The sequence below is a fragment of the Populus alba genome, chromosome 8 (genome assembly GCF_005239225.2).
Source record: "Populus alba chromosome 8, ASM523922v2, whole genome shotgun sequence".
Taxonomy (NCBI): Eukaryota; Viridiplantae; Streptophyta; class Magnoliopsida; order Malpighiales; family Salicaceae; genus Populus; species Populus alba.
In genome coordinates, this window is record NC_133291.1 from 3,881,775 (window position 1) to 3,905,012 (window position 23,238).

A 23,238-nucleotide genomic window follows, 5' to 3' on the forward strand; every position below is an offset into this window, starting at 1 on the left:
ACCGAGGAAAGCGTACGTGCTCCATGTCCTTGGAGATTGTTAGAGAGCCAAAGCTATTTCGCATAAATTGGTTGAGCTAGCAGAGCGGGAGAACTTTATGATGGGTTCTCTGGAATCTTGGCTGGTAGTGATAATTTAGGTAGCAACAATGGGCTGAAAAGGGAGATCCTAATTAGCTTGGCCAAAAAAAACCATGGGGTGGGTGGGTGCGAGTGAATTACAAATGGAGAACGTCTTGTCCAGGTTTAGCTTGTGCAGGGGATCTCATTCGCGATGGAATTGGACAATGGCTGCATGGTTTTATTGCGAATTTGGAAGTGTTCTTCATTTAATTTAGAAATCTGGCGGGCTGTTTATAGACTAGCGCGGCAACTTGGATTCCTTTCTTGTCTAATTAGAGACTAGAGATGGACTTGGCTGTTCTGATTAATGCCATCAAAGCTTCCTCCTCTTCTCTGGTTGTGAACCGCTTTTTAAAGAGCTTAATCAAAGATATGGAGGTTCCAGTTTCCCATAACTATAGGGATAGAAATCGCAGTGCAGATTGGTTAGCTAATGCAGGACTCTCGACTTGTATTGAAATGCGCATCTTTATCGAAGAAACAAAACAACAACACACAATTTTATTAAAAAGAAACTCAGTAGCACACAAGAAACAAAGCACAGAAACACATCACTTTATCCCATTCCGCGAGTCTCACACACAATTCTATTTGTTTATTTGAATTCACCATGACTCCCTACAACACTCCACAAAAGGTCCCTTGATGCTCTGTAGAGTCTCAGCCGGAGATCTCAATGGACTTAACATCAGGCTTCTTGACTTCCTCTTTAGGCACAGTCACTGTCAAGACCCCATTTTCCATACTAGCCTTAACCTGATCAGCTTTAGCATTCTCAGGCAATCTGAACCTCCTCAGGAACTTACCACTCGATCTCTCAACTCTATGCCACTTGTCATTCTTCTCTTCCTTCTCCTTGCTTCTCTCTCCACTTATTTGTAAGACCTTACCTTCCTCTATCTCCACTCTCACTTCCTCTTTTTTCAGCCCTGGAAGATCAGCCTTAAAAACATGAGCCTCTGGGGTCTCCTTCCAGTCTATGCGTGTGCTGGCAAATGCTGATGTTTCTTTGGCGACCTCTGAACGTGGGGCTGCTAGGGCTGTGCTTGGGAAGGGAAAGTCCTGGAAAGGGTCCCAGATGTCAAGCGAGAAAGGATCAAAGACGTTGGTTCTTCGGCCACCAAAGAGGGAGCTTGGGATGAGAGACATTTTCTTGGTTTCTTGTCGAGGTATTTTAGAGGAAAGGGAAAATAAGGTTTGCACGTAAAGGCTAGCTGAGTGTAGAATTAGAGCTGATTGTTTTTTTGATTCTTGTTCTTGGTATGAATTGATGGATGGGAAAGCCATTTATAGGAAAAGAAAAGCGGTATTTGGTAAGCATCCATTTTAAGTGGCAGGTTCGGGAGGCTTCGAGACAAGGAAAGATGGAGAGCAGCGATCTTTCTGGAACCGGCAAGGGATTTTGATGTGCAAGCAATGTTCATTCTGGAAAGGGCCAGATAGCCCACTGCACTGAGGGACATTTTTGGGTATGAGCATGAAGGGTACGAGGGATACAGTTTGTTCTAGAAAAGTCTTCGTGCGTCGACCAATTGATTAAGGCCAAATTTAGTTTCCCGTAGGGTCCACTAATTAAGATAAGTGGTTTTTACCGCTGTTTGTATTGGATAAGTCGGTTTTTCAAAATATTTTTTTATTAAAAATATATTTAAATAATATTTTTATATTTTAAAATTTATTTTTAATATTATTATCTATTTAATAAAAAAAATTAAGAATTTTCATAAGACCAACAAACATGCACCTAATTCCAAACATACATCACTTTATTAATTGTCTATGTTTTGCTGCGGATGAGGTCGCTGTGTAAAAGGAGACAGTGAGGAGATTGAATCCTAAATCATGAAGCAAAATAATAACAATGGAGTGATAATTTAATTAGTTAAATTTTAAATTTTTTTATAATAATTATAAATTTGAGTTCTTTTAAAAACTTAAATGATTAATTAATTTTAAAATATGTAAAACTAGCATGACGAATATGATTCATGGATCAAATATACTGTCCGCCACTCTTTTTTTACCTGGCATCTTATTTTCCAAGGAAATACCCGTACATACAGCATAAAGAAAAAAATAAACCAGATTTATTAAAGTTACTGCAGTGAAAGCGACCACAGCGTGAAACCTAATTTAATAATGTGTTTTTTTTTTTTTTTTTTTTATTATTCTCGTAATGTTTTGATATATTAATATTAAAAATAAAATTTATTTTCATGTAATTTCAAGAGAAAAAAAAAACTGAAAAATAACACCCACAGCTGTTTCGAGCAGCTTCTAAATCTCGGCTCATGGTTTCTAGGCCTTTTGAAAATTTGGACACTAGGCGGAAGTTGGACCGGTATTTGTAGCCTTACATCTTACTTTAGGATCTGATCATACCCCAGAGTTCAGCCTTACAATCTGCAAATGAGATAGGTCTAAAAGCTCACAAGCTGGACTGAATTTGAAACATCAACCGCGACGTGTTCACTCTTGTCCGAGTTGTGCAGAGATATCATTAAATCTCATATGTTTCAAAAACTGTTGATTGATAATTTTTCATTTTATTTATTTATTTATTGATAATTTATTCTTTTTCATAGTAACCTTTGTAATTTGTTTAGCAATTTGACATAATTGTTAGATTTTATTGATAACATGTCAAAAATTTAAATATTTAGTAGTTTTCCCCACTGAGTTAATTTTATGATTGATTTTTAATGTAATTTTAAATAATCATAATTGATGATCTAAATAAAATAGATAATCCTCCAAACAAAAAAAAAAAACACTAAAAAAATCATTTAAAAAAAACTCAAAAAACACTCAAGTTTGAGCTTAGATAAGGAAGTCGAGCCCATGTACCAGAAGAATGGGCTCTGCAAAGTAGCTGGAGCCTCTACACTCTGAATAGGCACACACCCATGCAATGCACCGAGTATTTTTACAAGTCTTTACATATTAATACCACAAGAACTTGAGGGATTGCCGGTGCATAAAATAATTATCTAAAATAGAAAAAAAACACAAAACAACTCAATAAACATTGGATCGGGGCCTAAACTCAGCTCCCAGTGAGCGTGGGATCGGGTAAGGAGCTCAAGCCCACGTATAAGGAACATAGGATCAAACAAGTAGCCCGAGACCATCTGCCTTGTTTGTGCGCTTGGATGCCCATTGCATTGGTGCCATGCAGTATACTAGGCGTGCACCTGTGCAAGGGTGTATGCCAAGTGAATCCCAATTGTCTTAGACCCAACTATTGTTAGAGAAGCACGCCTAATCCCATCGTGTTTGGGTTCTGGTAGCACGCTTAGATTCATTTTCATCTCTAGTGGATTCGGACACTTTGGTTGAGCTCAACATTCGCAAAAGATTTTTTCTCAGATCCCATGCAAGTCTCTCAATATTTTATACTGATCCAATAAGTATTAGTTTAAGTAAAATACAGCTCAATATATCATAAGGATGAAATTGCACTTCAACTCCTCCTCTCCAAAAAAGAATAAGATTTATGAACCATAAATACACCATGAATCCTTCAAGTCAAAGTTGTAAAAAATTTTTATTCTCAACATTTTCATTATACATATTTTCAGAGTCTATCTCTCTAAAATATTGTTATATTTTCTCTCTCTATAAAGTTATTGACTTTATCATTAGAAAGTTCTCGTGTCCATCAAAAAAGACTTTTTATAGATACAAGCTACCGGTCATATAGCTTATAAAGCACCACCTGCTACTATCATAATTACTGGTCACCTGACTCACCAGGCACCACCTGCTAGTACCACAACTGCTAATTATTTGGCTTATTAAACACAACTTGTTACTATTATATTTACTGTTCCCCTCGACTTACCAGACACCATTTACTACTACCACATTTACTAATTATCTCTTTTACCAGACAACATTATCTGCTACTAGTTATCAACCCTCTAGATTTTTTATATTAAGTTATTAGATAACTTAATTATAAAAAATAGATTAGATTGTTTAAACTAAAAAATCAACTATTATAACACATATTAACTTTATTTTTAAACATCTTGAATTTTGTCAATCATAAGTAATATACAACACTAAACAGGTTGAATAATATAAACTCAAGAATGAGGGTGCTTTACAAAATACTTCGATGATTAGCAGCTTTTAGAAGAGAACAGAAAAAACCACATCAAAATCATAAATAAATATGGAACGAGAAGAATTAAGAAACCATACTAGAAGAAAGAAAGAAAAAGGAAGATTAACAGCAAAGTAGTTGAACTTACTTAGCCTTGCATAGATATACATCGAGAGACAAAAAGTTGAAGATTATCCGGTTATTAGTTTTGAATATTTTATTTTACACTAAACAATTGCAATTCTATACCAACACTAATAGCTTGCGGCATCAAAGACATCGGTAGATTCACCATGTTGTATTGATTATCCCAGTATTGTGGAAAACGTACGTGCTTCAAGCTCTTCGAGATTGTTGGAGAGCCAAAGCTATTTCGCATAAATTGGTTGAGTGAGCAGAGCGGGAAAACTTTTTGACGGGTTCTCTGGAATCTTGGTTGGTCGATAACCTTACTAAAAGCTTTGGTGTTTCTTGCTGTTTGGTATGGCGGTTTGGAAGATGTGGAAGTTGAGGAATGAGCGAGTTTTTAACCAGACTAGACATTTTGGCGATGGCAGTCAGGAGATTCTTGGTTTTGCTCATGTTGAGGTGGTTGGTAGTGACAATTTTACTAGCAACAATGGGCTGAAAAACGAGATCCTTATTAGCTTGGCTAAACCCAAGGGAGGGTGGGTGCGAGTGAATTGCAAGAGGAGCAAGTCTTGTCCAGGTTTAGCTTGTGCAGGGGATCTCATTCGTGATGGAAATGGACGATGGCTGCATAGTTTTATTGCGAATTTGGGAGTGTTCTTAATTTAATTTAGAAATCTGGCGGGCTGTCTATAGATTAGCGAGGCAACTTGGATTCCTTTCTTGTCTAATTAGAGATGGACTTGGCTGTTCTGATTAATGCCATCAAAGCTTCCTCCTCTTCTCTGGTTGTGAACCGCTTTTTAAAGAGCTTAATCAAAGATATGGAGGTTCCAGTTTCCCATAACTATAGGGATAGAAATCGCAGTGCAGATTGGCTAGCTAATGCAGGACTCTCGACTTGTATTGAAATGCGCATCTTCTATCTAAGAAACAAAAACAACAACACACAATTTTATTAAAGCAGAAACTCAGTAGCACACAAGAAACAAAGCACACAAACACATCACTTTATCCCATTCCGCGAGTCTCACACACAATTCTATTTGCTTATTTGAACTATCCATGACTCACTACAACACTCCACAAAAGGTCCCTTGATGCTCTGTAGAGTCTCAGCCGGAGATCTCAATGGACTTAACATCAGCCTTCTTGACTTCCTCTTTAGGCACAGTCACTGTCAAGACCCCATTTTCCATACTAGCCTTAACCTGATCAGCTTTAGCATTCTCAGGCAATCTGAACCTCCTCAAGAACTTACCACTCGATCTCTCAATTCTATGCCACTTGTCATTCTTCTCTTCCTTCTCCTTGCTTCTCTCTCCACTTATTTGTAAAACCTTACCTTCCTCTATCTCCACTTTCACTTCCTCTTTTTTCAGCCCTGGAAGATCAGCCTTAAAAACATGAGCCTCTGGGGTCTCCTTCCAGTCTATGCGTGTGCTGGCAAATGCTGATGTTTCTTTGGCGACCTCTGAACGTGGGGCTGCTAGGGCTGTGCTTGGGAAGGGAAAGTCCTGGAAAGGGTCCCAGACGTCAAGAGAGAAAGGATCAAAGACGTTGGTTCTTCGGCCACCAAAGAGGGAGCTTGGGACGAGAGACATTTTCTTGGTTTCTTGCTGAGGTATTTTAGAGGAAAGGGAAAATAAGGTTTGCAACGAGAAAGCTAGCTGAATGTAGAATTAGAGCTGATTGTTTTTTTTATTCTTGTTCTTGGTATGAATAGATGGATGGGAAAGCCATTTATAGGAAAAGAAAAGGGGTATTTGGTAAGCATCCATTTTAAGTGGCAGGTTCGGGAGGCTTCGAGACAAGGAAAGATGGAAGCAGCGATCTTTCTGGAACTGGCAAGGGATTTTGATGTGCAAGCAATGTTCATTCTGGAAAGGGCCAGATAGCCCACTGCACTGAGGGACATTTTTGGGTATGAGCATTAAAAATGCAAGGATATAATCTATTTGTTTTTGTTTTTAAGAAAAAATAATTTTTTTTATTAATTTTAATTTAATATATTTTTTTATTTTTCAAATTATTTTGATGTATTTATATTAAAAATAATTTTTTAAAAAATAAAAAAAATTATTATTAACATTTATTTTAACACAATTTTTTTTAAAAAAACAATTATAATTACACTACTAAACAAATTAGTATCGACCAATTGATTAAGGGTAAATTTAGTTTCCTGTAGTGTCCACTATTTAAGATAAATGGTTTTTAGGCTGTATATATTTTCAAAATATTTTAAAATAAATTTTAAATAATATATTTTTTAGTTATTTTTAATATTATCATCTGTTAAAAAAAAATAAGAATTTTCATAACACCAACAAACAAGCACCTAAACACGATCGTGTGCTCTAGTAACAGCTTCAATTAAGATCAGATGTGGGATTGATATGGCATAAAGTGCAATTGTCTCCAGGCTTCTAGTGTCTTCTGCGAAGTTCTGGCCGGTAAGGATGTATTTCTTTTGTTTTCTCGGGGCTGGATCGGATATTTCAATACCTGAGGCCAGAATTCACGTGTGTTTAAGAGTGTGGTTATTGTTATTTTTTAAAATATTTTTCATTTAAAAAATATATTAATAATATTTTTTTAATTTTTAAAAAATTATTTTTAAAATCAGCATATCAAAATAATTTAAAAATATCAAAAATATATTAATTTTTAAAAAAATTTTAAATTTTATTAAAAATATTTTTAAAAAGCATTCGCAGACAATCTTGAAAAGTGAAAAAAAGAAGGATATGAATGAAGATTAAACTAGTATACAAAACTAACTAAATTAAGGAACGGAGGATTTTTTTAAAAAAAAAGAAAAAAAGAAATAAAGATCTCTAGCTGGTACCTGCTTTAAATTACAATTGTAATTAAATTTAAATATAAGCAGACAATAATTGAAAGAGAAACATCCAATTCAATGTGTTTTTCACATGTTTGAAAAAGAGGAGGACGATTATTACAGGCAACGTGGTGGGCTGTAAAGGCAAACATTTTTAATATTTTTATTAGATGGGCCTCAGCCCATTAATATCAAGAAGGCTTTCTAAACTTTGGGTCATGAATCCAGTATAAATTGAAAGGAGACATTTTTGGATTACCCTCGATTCATCTGTGAGCAAACCATTTATAGAGAGTAGATGGGCCTCTTTTATCTAGCCCATGCAGGTGTTTCTCGTTTCTTCCTCTAAAAAGATCGTAAAAAACTTAGGTTCTGAATGGGAATGTGGTCGGAATATTCGTAAACAAATATTAAAATCCCTCAAACAAAGTCACATGCACGACCAGTACTGGATTATGTAACAGTTTGGGCTTCTCAGAGAGAGAGAGAGGGGGGTGGGGATCCGAGAAGCGTCTGTAGATGTCTGGAATGATGGGGGTCCAAGATTATGACAAGTGAACAGAGAGTGGGCTACAGCTGGACTCCATTAGCACTTACAGCTGGACTCCATTAGCACTTTAATAAACAGTAAGAATTAGAATTCAAAATAATATTTTTTAAGATTTACTTTCAATATTAATACACCAAAATAATTAAAAATTAAAAACTTCAAATAAAAAAAACCCAATTAAATCACAACACCAAACGAACCGTACTTTACTTGGCCAGATAAACTAAATCTTTATCTGCATAAAAGGCAAACAAAATTTTCATGGATCTTTAGTTAATTCCATGGGAGACCCGGACCTAAAAAATGTCACTTTCTTTTAATCTTATCCTTCTTCGTAATTGGTTATTTTAATTCAATAAAAGAATACAACTCAGTTTTTCTCGAAAAGCAATTACTATCACCAGTACAGATATCTCATAAAATGGCTTACAAGACCAAATGGGTAATCAGAAGTGCCAGATTGCAGACTCCGTCTGTCGCGCAACGAAGGCTGGAAAGGGAGAAGATCGAAACGACCGTCAAACGGTTATTGGTGAAGCTATCAAAAAAGGAATCGTGTGTTTAAAGGAGCAGGCAAAGAAATGTCTTGTTTTTTATTAAAAAAAAAAATTATTTTTTTGAATTAATACTTTATAATATTTTTAGATCATTTTGATATGTTAAAAATTTTTTTTAAAAAAAATAAAAAATTTATTATTTTAATATATTTTTATATAAAAAAAACTTTCAAAATAGTTCCATGTGGCTCGAGAAAGTAATTGTCGCAGGGTTAAAATCCGTCAGGGGTAGGCTAGCGAAGAGCATTGATGGATAATAGCTACTAGGTGGCAACTCGTGTGACAGTGGTGAAAATTGGGAGAGTGTGTGTGCGGCAGCACACAACAACCAGCGCAGCAGTACACTGACGAGAGTTGAGACTTGGGCGAGGATTGTCCAAGGCTTGACGAAACAGTGCTGGGATGATACAATGGGACAATGGGGAATTCAACAGAATTAATGAGATCGGCAGTGTTTATGGAATTCAGTAACGTCGACAAAATTGACAGTTGGGACTGACGATAACTTGGACAGTGGACGGTTTAAGGCATGTGAGGCAGTTTCGCTGGCAGTATGTGTGCTAGCAGTGGAAATTGGCTTGTGGGAGAACATGGCAATGCAGTTCTAGCAATTTGGGAGCAGTTATCGGTAGTTGAGGCGGTTTCTTATACGGGGAAAAAAGTGGATAGAACATGGGATAACGGGTGCTCCAGTTGTTCAGGAAGTTATAGATAGTTTTTACGTTTAACTTCCATTATCTTGTAAATAGATAGACTGTAGAATGTGTAGCATACAGAATGAAAATGGGCATAGCACATGAGAAGAATTTTGTGTGATCCTTTAGTTGAGTTAATGAAAAGGTTGGGACTTGTTCATGTAATCTGTTGTGTTTTTTGTTATGTTCATATTTATTTGTGTTATTTTGCTTGCTTGTGATATTGAAAGAGTGTGGAGATCTCTGGGTTTGTAGGACAAACTAGTCGTAGGCAAAACACGAGTGAATCAATGAGAAAAAAACTGAGTCTAGTGGGACTAGAATGTCGCGCGAGGTCTACTTTTGAGAGCAAAAAGATTGACCCGTGACAATAATCATAATGACAGTTCCACATTCCCCAAACATTGGAATCTCAAGTTTAAAGTAGAAGGAAAACCTTCAAGCCAATCACTGTATAGCTCGGTTACTCATGTTTTGGGAAACCTCAAACTAACCCCTGGTGTATTTACCCAAATATAAATAATTTTATTATTTAAGCCCAAAACATTTCATAGATATCTCGATGGATACTTATGGCCAGTTTTACTAATTTCATTTCATTTTTTATTTTTTAAAAAATTTTCTATTGCAAAAAATAAGATATTGGGTGCAGTTTTTTAACAATCTTTGACGAAATACCCAATCAAGTAATATCTAGAACATTTGATACCTGATTCGAATATATTAAACTAAGGCTCAATTTTCACTCAATAAACTCCTCCATTATGGGTTTGTTAGCTTGTTTTCTTTTAGTATATGATTTTGGTCCTCGTCTATCCGTGCGATGTGTCTCCAATCTCGCTTCCAGTCTTTATAATTGCTAACATCATAGAAATCTGGGGCTAGATGGGCCAGAACCCGAAGAGTGATTTCTTCATTTCCTGTTCCTTTTGATTTTTAACTGATTTTATGAATTTTTCTATGGATTGTTTCACATTTTGAAGTGGTTTTGAAGCTTGCGAGTTAAAAAAATACAGCTATCTAAAACCAGCATCGAATTTTAGGCTAAGCAATGCTACATATCTACAAAAAATAATTTTAAAAAGTATTGTGTACTCTAATACTAAAAACACTAACTAGATAGAGGCAGTAAAAAAAGAGAGTATATATATAGTGTATTTTTTTAGCAGAAAACCAGTCCCAGCTGATTCAGGACCTGCCACTCTGCTCATCTCGTGACAGAACTCCATTTTCCATGTGACAAGAATTTAAATTGATCGTTGGTTTTTCCTTTTTCCCAGTAGGTGCGGGCTTATCGAAAAGTGACCACCCCGAGAGGGGTCCCTATGATCTGTCTTGGCTGTTAATAATTCAATCTCTCTCTGTCTCTTTCTAGCCGGAAAGTACCGTAACCGGATGTCAGGGCTCGAAATGAAAGCCACGCGGGAAGGCTACTTCACTTCAGACAATCAGGCAAAAGCAGCGGTGACCTCCTCTCGGTTCTCCCTTTAACACCAACGCCGGGCGCCTTTCATAGCAATCCATAGAACGAGCTATGGAAAGAAATAATTCAATTCCCATCCCTTCAAATTTTAATGTACATGAATTCAGAATTCAAACAATTCATTTTAAACAACTCCTGTCATTCGAGTGTAGAAAAAAAATGGCCACTGAAAAATTAGCCACGTATCATAAGAAAATCCCACTTATTTTGTTTTGTGACAAAAAAATAATATAAAAAATGTAAAATAGGTGACGCGGCGTTAATTTTAAATTCTTTGGGCGACATGTAAAAAGACAATAAAAGAAAAAAAATATATTATTAATGCAACATCAAGCTATTAACACGGGATGTCTTTGACTGTTCTCGAAAGTGTTGGCTTTTAAATCTTGTTCCATAAGACATGTCAAAATCTTGTATTTTCGCAAGATACAATTCCTAATATTTCAAAGCAAGGGAAAAATTCATTATTTCATTCTAATTTGCATAGATATTTGATTATATCTTAAAATACAGTTAAGATAGTAATCAATCAATAATATATTCAAGAACTTGGATTTTTTCTCTTTAGTCTAAAAAATTTTAGGCTTGCAATAGAAACTTTGGTACCTACAAAAACAGTCTAAGTCGAATGGATTTAAAAACCTTTTAATGATAAAATCAATATATTTATGAGAAAAACAATAAAATGACTTTAAAAACTTTAAAATTTGAAAATAAAAATATTCTTGAATTTTAAGATGGTTGATGTCTTAAAATCTATATGAGTTTTTTTTTAAGAAATGAAAAGTTATAAACCCTTGTCTAGATGTATCCAAGTGATATTTATACCTTTTAAACCTTGTTGTTTATAGAAAAGAAAAGAACCAGAAAGTCCTCTCATGTTGGCAAGATTAATGCGGAGCATATATTTTTTATATATTATCAATAAGATAATAAGTACGACAGGTTCTTTAAGAGGTATTATATGCACCTAAAAGTATACGAAAATCATTACCTCGACATAAGTGATTATTTTAGAGTGAAAGACATGACGATTTATCATGTCTTCAATACTTTTATTTTAGGGTCGTGCATGTAGCCTTAGAACTTTGTAATGGTTAAATTCAAATGCTTTGAGTTTTGTATGTTTGCTAGACCTATGTTATTTTGAGTTAGGTTGACTGCTAAGTTCAGGTGCTTGAAGTTTGATATGTTTATCAGACTCGTGTTACCGTGAACTTGGTTGGCTGTCAAGTTTGAGTTCTCTTAGTTTGATATGTGTGTCAAATCCCTATTATTTTTGGCTTGGCTGCCTACGAAGCCTAAGTGCTTGGTGTATAACATGTCTGTCAGACTCATGTTATCAAACCCGAGTTTTTTGGTATCTGTCATGTTTGTCAAATCTAATTTACTTTTAGCTTGATTGTTTGTAAAGGTAAATTATTTATATTTACAAAAATTTAATTTTTTTGGATCTGACAGGTTTATTAGATCTATTTTATTTTTTAAAATTATTTATATTTATATATAAAAAAAATTTTTGAAAAAAAAAAAGTAGACAAAGCATTTCGTGTTGAAACAAAATTTATGTCCACGTCTATCTAGAGAGGCAATTCCGTATGATTCACGGCGAAACATCATTCTCACCCTCCCTGTCATATTACTAAATTAGATTGTGATTTATGAGTGATGGCTGCACAAAATTAAAATACATGTAATTCCAAGCGACGCTTTACAAATTGCCGATGACAAGATGGACCTCGAGCCTGCAGGCTGCTGGTGCCAAGTGTTGTTCCTGGTTAGCGCCTATTAGAATGACCTGATCGCTTCTTTCTACACACTACTGGCTGAAATGATCAGTAGGAATATTCATTCTCTTTATTCAATAAATGTCCAAATCAGAACTAAATTAATTTATTAATGCCAAGAAAGACAAGGTTTATTACTGTCTGCTAATTTTATCCATGAAATCAAAGAAATCCGAAGCAAACCACAGTGAAATGGCAAGTGCAAGCAATATCTTACACCTCTATCTCAGATATCATGTACTCGCACACTCATCGACCTTATATCCTCAATCAAACGGTTCAGATTACAATAAGAGGACCCACCTTCTCTGACACTCTTTCTAGACAACTCTGCCATCCTAGTCGCCGATCTCACATACTCCTCCCTCCTCTCCACCATCAGGTCATTCACCATCTTTTCAACGATCTCTCTATCGCACTGGTCCTTCATGTCCAGCCCTAGCTTCCAAACTTCACCCACAAACCTGCTATTCACCTGCTGGTCAGCAAAATAAGGCCAGCAAATCATAGGCACTCCAGCCACTATACTCTCCAAAGTTGAGTTCCATCCACTGTGTGTCAAAAACCCAGCAATTGCCTTGTGTGCCAAAACCTCCTCTTGTGGCACCCACCCCGCAATAAACCCTCTGTCCTTGGTCCCCTCCTCAACCTCCACGGGAATTTTTTCAAATTCACCATCTTTCGTGGCAATAGAATCAGGTCTTATAACCCACAAGAACCGCTTCTTGCTACTAACAAGACCATACCAGAACTCCAACAACTGGTGTCTAGTCATCACTGTGATGCTGCCAAAGCTAACATAGAGCACTGATTTCTCAGGTTGATTATCTAGCCATGTCATACAGCTCCTGTCCATTTCCCTCAGACTGTTGGAGGATTGACACGGTTTTTCGTTCTTCGCGCTGAGCTTTGCTTGTAAGTGCTCGTGGAGAGGTCCAATGCTGTAGATCTCGGGGCACTGAGTTCGGATTTGAGACAATATTGGCCCTTCAAGGTCTTCGAATGTGTTGAGTATGAGTGCTTTTGCTCGAGGGGACTGTCGTGTCTCATCCATGACCAGTAAGAGATTCGGGTGTGTCATGTCACTGACCCGGCAAAAACTAGGAAGATCTCGGCATCTGAGAAAAGTTTCCATCCCCGGTACTTTGGTTATGAGACGGTCCATATCTTCATCTCCTGCAGTCTCAACAAACACCAGATTTGGTACTCCTCCTTAAACTAGAAAACAGTAGACTCCCAGTTATCTACGAAACTCTAAGGGCAGACAAGAACTCGATAAGAACACGTTGCACCCAAGAAAAAAAAAAAACATGTCCAAAATATATGAATCAGGGGCAGAAAACAAAGCAACAAACACTTGTTAATGAACGAAAGTTAGATGGAAATACTAATACCTCTGATGGGAAGTTGACCACCTTCAATGATGTCAAAAATCGAAAAATAAGCCCAGAAGGAACAGGCACTAACGGTACGAAAATAAATAATAGGAACTCCAACCTCAATAGCAACATCACCAACAAATCCAAGAATCCCATCTCCTATAATACAGTTAACTGGCGGCTTAGTCTCAAGCAAAATCTTTTTAAAGATTGGCTTTGTAACCAACTTCATCGCGTCGAAAAGCTCCATGAGCTGGCCACCTGAGCGCGGGTGATCTACAGGCAGACCATCAGCTATGGTCTGGAATTGGAACCCAGGATATTTCGTAAAACGATCTTCAATATTCGTATAACGGGCTAGAAGCTCATGGTTGTGCTCGGAATTTAGGAAGGTAATGTTAATTCCGGCGAGGCTTAGAAGCTCGGCTAGCTTGAGCATCGAGTTGACATGGCCTTGGCAAGGGAGAGGAAAGATTAGGACATGAGGGGGAGGATTCGACCTGTTTTCCATTTTTGCTCGTAGGAAGCTAATTCTGAATTGCAGTGCAGGAAGGTTGCTCGCTTGCTATTTCATGTGTGATTGTTTTAGAGGTTGAAGTTGAGATTCATGCATGGACCACTAGATTTTTTTGAAAAAACAAAAAAAAAAAACTAGTTTTTATTATTAAATTTTATACATAATTAAATTATACCCCACCCAATCTCAAGCACAACCTCTCTTGCTGCAATGTAACGTATCCTTGTATATATTGCAGAAAGATCTCCAAGGACTTTCAATGCACTTTAAAAATATATTTTTCAAAGATGCGAATTAAAAAATAATCACTTCATGGTTAAAAAATTATCTAACGTGTGGTAGACAGAGACATGGATCTGTCAGTTGCAAACCAATGTAACCGAACCAGATACGCACAATGTTATAATAATTATTAGTTAGCTTGAGATTATTGGCTCCTACAATTATAGCATTTTTTTGGCAGATCCTACAATTAGTTTAAAACTCATAACTTATGTATTTAGTTTGTGAGATTTGAGATTTTTTATGTTAGGGCACAAATAAGAGATTTCTAGAAAAAACTAACATAATTCCATTGGGATGTTTTTTCAAGCAAGTTAACTAATTTGATTCGGCGTGGAAAACTCCAAGGCAGAAAATTAAAGGTATTTAATTAAAAAAAATTACTTTTCTTAAAAATAATTAAAACTAAAAAAAAAATATTTTGGTAATGCGAATTTAAAATTTCATAGTTTATCTATTTAATTTAATGTAGGATTCATTTACTTCAATTATGGTTAATTAGGAAAATTACCTCTGATAGGAAGTTCACCAGCTTCAATGACTTGAGGCATAGAGAAAAAAGCCCAGAAGCAGCAAGAACTAATTGTACGAAAATGTAAAGCTCACCAGCAACGTCAACAACAAAGCCCATGTTACCATCTCCTGTATTACAATTGACTCCTGGATGAATTCGAGCCAACAGATCCTTAAGGATTGACTTAGACACCGGCTTGAGAGATTGAAACATCTCCATGATTCGGTCACCTGATCGTGGGTGGTCATCAGGGAGATCATCGGATATAGAGCGGAGGTGGAATCCAGGTTACTGAGAAAAACGGGCTTCAACATCAGTGTATCGGACTAGGCGTTCATGGTTGTACTCAGAGTTGAGAAAGGTGACGTTTAGACCAGAAAATGCAAGAAGCTCGGCTAGCTTAAGCATGGAATTGATATGGCCCTGGGCAGGGAAAGGGAAGATTAATAGGTGAGAAGGAGCAGGATCAGGCTTGTTTTCCAATTTAACCGTAGTTGCTTAAGTTAACTAACCCTTCTAGTTTCTTATAGTCCCGTGAGTGTTATAACTAACTAATAATATTCTATACCGGAGATTATTAAATAATTTACCAATCCGAGGATGTTTGGAGTATAATAGAGGTCTATTTTAGAAGATGTTTGATAATTTTGCTGCAAGTTTATTAAAAATTGTCTTTCAAAATATATTTTATTTAAAAATAAATTAAAATAATATTTTTATTCTTTTAAATTTATTTTTGATATTAAAATAATAAAAAACATTTACAAACCAAGTAGCTATAAATTGTGCTGCTGCATGTGCCACTAACTTTTATCCCCTGCGCTTCTCTGCCTTCAATATAATTAAAAAATTGTTCGATTATACGGTAGCTTTCAGCTTTTAAAGCTAATCATGTAAACATCATGTTGGATAATAAAAAAAATAAACTTAACTACTCGTGTGGGATCCATGTTTTTAAGTCAAAACCACTGGTTTCACAAAGCAGTTGAGAGCTACTTCTTCTCATGTCTACTAGGTGAATAATTCACCTAGGTACTATTCACTTCAAGAACAGTCTCTTCACTGGACCGCGATCCGAGCTAGTAAAAAAAATTATTTTTTATTATTTTATAATCTTAATTTGAAAAGTATTTTTTTAATTAAATATATTAAACTATTTTTTTTTAATCTTAATCATAATTTTAACCATATATATATATATTTTTTTTAAACCAACTTCAAATAAAATAATTTTTTAAAAAATTATAATCACAATAACTATTACAGTAACAAACACACTAATCAGGTAAAGAATTCCCATCGAAATGCTAAAGATAAAGCTTGAAGAGTCGGGGATTCCTCTCCTGCAAATTCCAGTTAACCTAGTAAAAGCTCGGATTTCTTAAAAACATCAATGGAAGAAAGATGTGGTGACCGGCCCATTAAGGTAATAGCCTAGCTAATTGAACTAGTTTTTTTTTAACACATGTAAGCCTATTTGGCAACGTACCGCATGTTTATCAAAATTTTGATTTTTTTTTGGGTCTAAAATCATTATTTTTTTATATTTTTTGAATTTTTTATGTGATGATATTAATAAAATTTTAAAAAATAAAAAATATTATTTTAATAAATTTTAAAATTAAAAACATTTTAAAAAATAACTATTACCACAATAACAAACATTACCTAAATGTACCCACCTCATACATACACTCTCTATTTGTTAAATCGAAGATATATAATAATAATAATAATAATAATAATAATAATGTAAAAAGGGTTTGCGCACGCAATTATGGATCATTTGTTAAAGTTATGTACCAAAAAGGACAAGAACTTGAAAAGCTCTAAATGAGTGCATATCTGGAAAGCTTTGCACAATAAAATAGACATTTGAGCTTTTTTCTTTAAAAAGTGGAAAAAGCCAATATCATCCTCAATGGCGCGCATGTTTTATTATGCAAGTTTTCTATTTTGTCCTCGCTGTTCTTTTCCCTCACTAAACCTTTAATTCTATAATGTTTTTTTTTTATCAATTAAAGTATGCTTTTTTTTTTTTTTTATCATGATAAAGTGGGCATGATAATGAGATGTCATGAAACCTCAAAAAAATTCCCGAACAAAATGGGTGTAGAAGCTAAAGATCGCTGAGTTTTTTCCTGAGATTTTAGAAGTTGAAATTTAATTAAAAAACAAAATGTGATCCTAAAATTAGCAGGTAAGCAAGCCCAACAATCCAACGAAATGCAATGAATAGAGAATGGTAAAATGCCACACTCTACCATTTACTCGTCTTGTGTGGCCGCTTGATAAAAAACAGAAGAGATTTGCTAAATCAAAACGCATATAGTTGAGTGGATATTTACAGAACAAGACAGATTTGCTACTATTGGCCATCCTCGTCTGAGTCATGAACGTCGTCGACAGCAGCAACCTTAGATGCATTAATCCTACAAGACGCTGATCGAATCTTGAACGGTAATCTTGCATTATTGCTAATCACAACATTATCACAGCCTTCTTCCTCTTTCTTCAAGTCACTGGGTGGCAAAAAGCAATCCATGGACAATCCCTTTATGTTAAAATCAACTTCTTCAATAGCCCAAACCTCCTCCATTCTTGTCCTCGAATGACTCTCGGAGGTCTCCCCGAACCTGAACAATGAGACCGAAGTCCTACCCTTGTATGCTATGTTAATCCCATCTATGGTTCGGTAGTCTTGAATTGCTGACTCCATTGTTGTCTCCCAAAAAATGCTGTCGTTGCCTGAAGCTTTAATCCTTAGAAGGTGAGAGTCCTCTAACTGGACCAACAGACCCGTTCGTTGGCTGAAGTAGCCCCATAACGTGTGTCTAATTATTTCTACATTGCTACTGCTTCTTGCTCTTAGTGAAGAGGGCTCGGCTTCAAGTTTTAACACGAAACAGTCTTCGTTGTTGATTGCTTTCTCGCCAGTGCAAACAGAATTGGAGAATAAGTTGGCTGTAGACTTTGGATCAAGACCCTGTTGGTTATGAGTCGAGGTATGAGAATTTGTGAAAACAGAAAGAGAAATATAAACTATCTTCATGGAAGGTCATATGCTCATATGACTGAAGGAGCAGATTGCAAGATGTTCATTTCACCATTAATTAAAAAACTAACAAAGAAAGAAGAGTACAAGATGTTCTGAGTTAAAAAATTGCCAGATTTAATCGGAAAATATGTATTTTTAAACAAATTTAAATGCAGGATGTACTACTTGAAATGGATCGAGTTCCGTTAACAGGCTTCTCGCCTGTCTGTATTTTAATGGGCTCGGTTGAAAAACAACAGAGTTCATAAAACCTATCCACAATCTGGGCCAGTTCTAGAAAAGTTGACTTGAAAACTTCAATAGATCAGCTGGCATCCCTTTCTTTTATTCTCATTTCTTTTTCTTTTTTTTAGCTGCGTGCCCAACCATACCATTGACTTTGAACACCACTGGTGCTTTGACTTTAAGAACAACATTTTCCAAAATTTGGTCGAAGAGGTAAACAGCAGCCTGATAATTGAGAAATCTTGGTGGGCTAGGTCCCACAGTAAAGTGAAAACAGAAAAATCATCCCCCGGCCTTTTCTCTTAATTTAGAAAAATTCAAATGACATGAACCCCACCCGGGGAGTTGGGAGTTGATGAATTGAAGTGAACACCTTTTCTACTTACTGAGAAAGTCTAAGGAAACCCCAAAATGAATAAGAGCTGGATAGCTTTAACCGTAGCATCCAGCAAAGTAAAAACCCATAGAAATTACAGAGCCATGAAAATCATTGAAACAAATCCTGAGTACCCATAAAAAACATCAGATATTAACAATTCGATTAATGGGATCTTACCTGGAGAAAACGTCTGAGAGGCCTAGGTGGGCCTCTAGATGCATGAGAGTGGTGCCATGGGGTTTGCCTCCAAGCAACCTTACCGTCGCTGCCAGCACTAATTTTGCACCCAGAGACCACTAATTCCAAGCACCACAAATCAGGCCTTTTTTGCCATAGAACAAATCCTCCCATTTCTCCACCTCCATGACTCTGATTCTTCACTCTCAGCACCTTATTGCTGTTCAAGCTCCCTTCACCTGCACAAAATTCTGATGCTTCCATTTTAACTTTCCCCATGGCATACATGCTGTCCACAGAATTCAGAGCCCTCTCTCCTCCCACTGCTGCTATGTATTGTTGCACTATGTATTTTGCCATGGATGCCTCCTGTACGATACATGTAGAGATTGATAAGAACATAAACTTCTCACACACAACCATAAAAAAAAAAAAAAAAAATTCCTTCACGACTACTAACATTGGATTATGAAAAATAATCATAAAAAAATTTAAAGGATTTCATTATTAACTTACAATGGGCTGGTCTTTGATGTTACAGTTGACGAACTGGTGATCACAACGGATTTGAAGAGGGATCAAAGGAGCACCAACAACACCAAGCAAGAGTTGAATCTCAGTGTTTTTGCCTCCAAAAAGAGTTGCCATGGACCTTTCGCTGTGTGGTCTCATCCAGGCTTTCATGTTTTGCCATGACCTATAACTATGCTTGTTTGAAGCAAACATTTCTTCAGGGATTGGAACCTCGAGAACTGTCTCGAGCCCATCTTCACGATCAAAATTTGGACAAAGTTTCCTCATATCGGAGAGAAAGAAAGAGTAGTAGTGGTGGTCTTTGATTAATTTTGGCTCCGAAAGATTGAGAGAGTAATGGGGTTTTGCTTTAGCTTTGGAGTTTGTCGAGTACTAAAGAGGTCAGGAAGACTTGGATTGAAAGAGAGATGGATGAGAGAGTGTACGTGTGTTTGTGCAGCTAGTGAACATTACCAACCGACCATTGGCCACTACTAACGTGGTGCTCTTTGTCTATGTCGTGTTTGCACGCTCTTCCTCTCTTTCTTTATAGACTTGGTTTACTTGTGTATAAACATATTATATTTACGATGATCAAAATTGTCCGAGGCTGAAAGCCTAAGAGTGTGTGAAATTTTCATGGGTTTGGTAGGTTAATTGGATATCACTTGTTTCATTTTGCTCTCTCTCCAACGACTTGTGCTTTGATTTTTAACAATCTAGTTTGATTTTTTTCTGAAAGATGTATATATGTTGTTGATATTGTTGCATAATTGTCGCTTTAATTGAATCCTGGATTAATCTCTACGCAGTATAAATCTTTATATGATTCAAAGTCTTCAAGGAGCTTTACATTTTTTATTAAATTTATTATTATGTCTCTTCATAATTATATTATCGCCGCCAATCTTTTTATCAATTTAGCGGCTAATTAATGACCCACAAAATAATATGTTCGACTTAAAATGCAGGCTAACAGATGATCACTTATCTTCAAGGTTTTAGCCTAATTAATTAGAAAGGAATTAAGGGAGGTAATGATACTGGTCAACAATAAAAAGGCCCTTTAATTATAGAAGGGGAAAATTAGAAAGCAAATTAATGGCTCCAATTAAGAATTGAGAGGATGGATGTCTGTGATTATGAGCACTTTGCTGCTCTGGTAAGCAGCTGATTGGATAAGAATGGCTATGAAGCTTGATTAAAAGTAAAATGTCGGCCAAACATGCCCGGTGCCGGAGCATGCGGCCGACATTTTAATTCGGATTAAAAGCCATGTTTGTTCGGAGCACAAGCAAACTGATTAGTCTTAAACTGTGTGGCATTTGCCGTGCCGTATAATTAGTTGGTTTCTGAATCTTTTTCTGGATTAACTGAATTGCAATATATGGCGCGATACTTTACCTGATTGGACCAAGACAAAGAGAATATATTTATATTTTCATTCGTGGATCCAAAGATTGGGACTTGGGAGCTCTCAGAAAGGTATCCAATTATGTTGTCCACGTCACTACCTGATTTAAGGATAATTAGTGGTAGGGGTTCCTTTGTAAAATATTTAGAAATTTATTTTTAAAATATTATTTTTAATATTATCCCAAAAATATTAAAAAATTAAATTTTAGCCAGCAATTTTTTGGGTTGCAATCCTTAAGCGGGGTGGGTTAATACTACAACACATTTATGGATTACTTTCTGCACGCAAAGGTGGCAGCTAGGTAATAATTTCACAAAACATTCTATCGATCACAAAGTTTAATGAACAAAAAAATTATTTCTTAATTAGTAGCTGGACTTGAATTATCCTCAATATATGTCTAACTGTTTATGCAAGTGAATCAGAGCAATATTATTTTTTAGGGCCCCACGGTTAATTTGGTAAGCAATAATGTATATGCATTAATAGCAGTTTTAATATTATAATATTAATTGTTTTTCATATGGTAATAATGTATTGAAATAATAATTTTATTATTTTTTAAAATTTATTTTTAATATTAACACATAAAAAAAATCTAAAATCACAAAAAAATTTAAAAATTTTAAATAAACAAAATTTTAAAATAAAAAATCAAACATTCTGAGAGATTCTTTGTTTATGCTGTTCAGATCTAGCGCATGTCTGATCATAAACCACATCTGAACTCTATCATGTGCGATTAATCTGTGAGGGATATAAGCATTGAGGGTACAATAATATGTTGCGAATATTTCACATGGTAACATTCCTGCTTCAGCTCACGGCTTTCCAACTGACAACTTATTAATCTGACAACGGCTCTGGCTTGGAACAATATATTTTTATTAGCTTATAATACCTTTTCTTTTTCAAAATCTGAGAGTATTTTCATACGGGCTTACTTTTATTTTCTTTGATAATACATGTTCTTCGTTCTAGAGCAGGGCAATTTGAGATTCCAAAAGCTAGCTAGAAAAAAAAGCACTCGTACTCTCCTAAAGCTTTTCTAGCCAATCATATATTTTATATGGATTTTAAAAGTATAATAATAGTTATTTTTTAAAAGTATTTTTTATTTAAAAATATATTAAAATATATATTTTTTATTTTTTTAAAATTATTTTAAACATATCTAAAAACATCAAAATAATATTAATTTAAAAAAAATCAATTTTTTTAAAAAATATTTTTAAAACACAAAAATTAATTTCAAATTAGATATTGGATCAAATAATGAAAAGAATAAAAGAACTAGTAATTGTATGTTCTAGAAATAGCATCCCAGTTCTCTCTCCAAAATAAGAATGGATAATTCCACGTGACACACACACACTGCCGTTCATAATTTCTCCTCTACTAAAGAAGGGAATGGCATTCATGAGCACAGGGCGCCTCCATTGGCACAAGTTATTCTAAGAAAAATGCCAAAACCACAATAATAATAATAATAATAATAATTCGTTTTCTTCTCTGAAAGAGGCATCCTATGTAAAAATTATGAGTGATCACCCACTCACGAGCAAGAACAAGTATGGGTTTACGACAATGTAGCTGAAATTAATTAAATACTGCACAAAGGAAAACAACAGAAATAATAATATAAATAAAACTGACAAATAAGTGATCAGCTCCCCACCACGAGCTAGCTGTGTGCATGCCTGAGGCAGATTAAAGACTGCTAGTCCCCGCTAATTGCGGCTTGTTTGCAGCAGGGACTGCCGCATTGACCTGATCTGACCACCGCATCTATTAATCGCTGCTTAGACTCGCAGTGTTTGTCTTCTCCTTTTCGGCTGCGTGATCAGGTTAGATTGGATGATAAAAAATGATTTGGCTAAATTCTCTCCGTTTGTTTATTTATTTGTATTGCTATATATTACAACTCAATGATTCTTTTTTTTTTTTTATTATGTTCAAGCTGATGATATAACTTCAAACTCGTTATATATTTGGTTACTACATTTGTCATATGACACATAATTTAGTTTTAGATGCAAGAAATTGTAATACCAATAATACTTTTATAGAAATAACCACCATTAAGCCATGTGTCTGTTCATCATAGCATTTTAACTGCCTAACATCTCACAAATTATTGTGAATTAAAATAATTAAGTTTTTTAAAAAAAATTAAATTTAATTTTTGAATCTTTTATGTATAATTGAGTTTTTTTAAGCGCAAATTAGCATCCAATTATATGTTATTTTTTTAAGAAAAAAATTTGAATTGAAAGATAAAGTATTAAAACTTAATAGACAGGTAAGATAGATGGTATCTTATAATTTTATTTAAAAAGTTCATTTTAATTCTTTATTTTTTTTAGCTACTAGATAACTGACTCCTTTAGTTTTTCAAAACTCAATTGTATTATCAAATTTTATTTTTTTCATTTCTAGTTTTTTTTCGCAAGAAGAGAGAGAAGGGGGTTTGCTCAATTCTAGTATATGGAGAGAAA

At 35.1% G+C, this 23,238-nt stretch overlaps 4 protein-coding genes across 4 annotated transcripts; all 4 read right to left on the bottom strand.

Moving 5' to 3' along the window:
• Positions 1–604: 604 nt before the first annotated feature.
• LOC118052327 (17.3 kDa class I heat shock protein) lies at positions 605–1,381 on the bottom strand. Its single transcript, XM_035063272.2, has one exon. The coding sequence runs from the start codon at positions 1,269–1,271 to the stop codon at positions 783–785; it is 489 nt and encodes a 162-aa protein (XP_034919163.2). The 5' UTR covers positions 1,272–1,381; the 3' UTR covers positions 605–782.
• Positions 1,382–5,282: 3,901 nt separating this feature from the next.
• On the bottom strand, positions 5,283–6,096 carry LOC118052329 (17.3 kDa class I heat shock protein). The gene has a single exon (XM_035063273.2). The coding sequence runs from the start codon at positions 5,964–5,966 to the stop codon at positions 5,478–5,480; it is 489 nt and encodes a 162-aa protein (XP_034919164.1). The 5' UTR covers positions 5,967–6,096; the 3' UTR covers positions 5,283–5,477.
• A 6,265-nt stretch (positions 6,097–12,361) lies between these two features.
• Positions 12,362–14,867, bottom strand: LOC118052325 (7-deoxyloganetic acid glucosyl transferase). The gene is made up of 2 exons (XM_035063270.2): positions 13,674–14,867; positions 12,362–13,455 (listed from the first exon to the last, which is right to left on the bottom strand). The coding sequence occupies exons 1-2, from the start codon at positions 14,167–14,169 to the stop codon at positions 12,506–12,508; spliced, it is 1,446 nt and encodes a 481-aa protein (XP_034919161.1). The 5' UTR covers positions 14,170–14,867; the 3' UTR covers positions 12,362–12,505.
• A 2,238-nt stretch (positions 14,868–17,105) lies between these two features.
• LOC118052326 (uncharacterized) lies at positions 17,106–19,940 on the bottom strand. The gene is made up of 3 exons (XM_035063271.2): positions 19,327–19,940; positions 18,811–19,179; positions 17,106–17,957 (listed from the first exon to the last, which is right to left on the bottom strand). The coding sequence occupies exons 1-3, from the start codon at positions 19,609–19,611 to the stop codon at positions 17,340–17,342; spliced, it is 1,272 nt and encodes a 423-aa protein (XP_034919162.1). The 5' UTR covers positions 19,612–19,940; the 3' UTR covers positions 17,106–17,339.
• Positions 19,941–23,238: the final 3,298 nt, after the last annotated feature.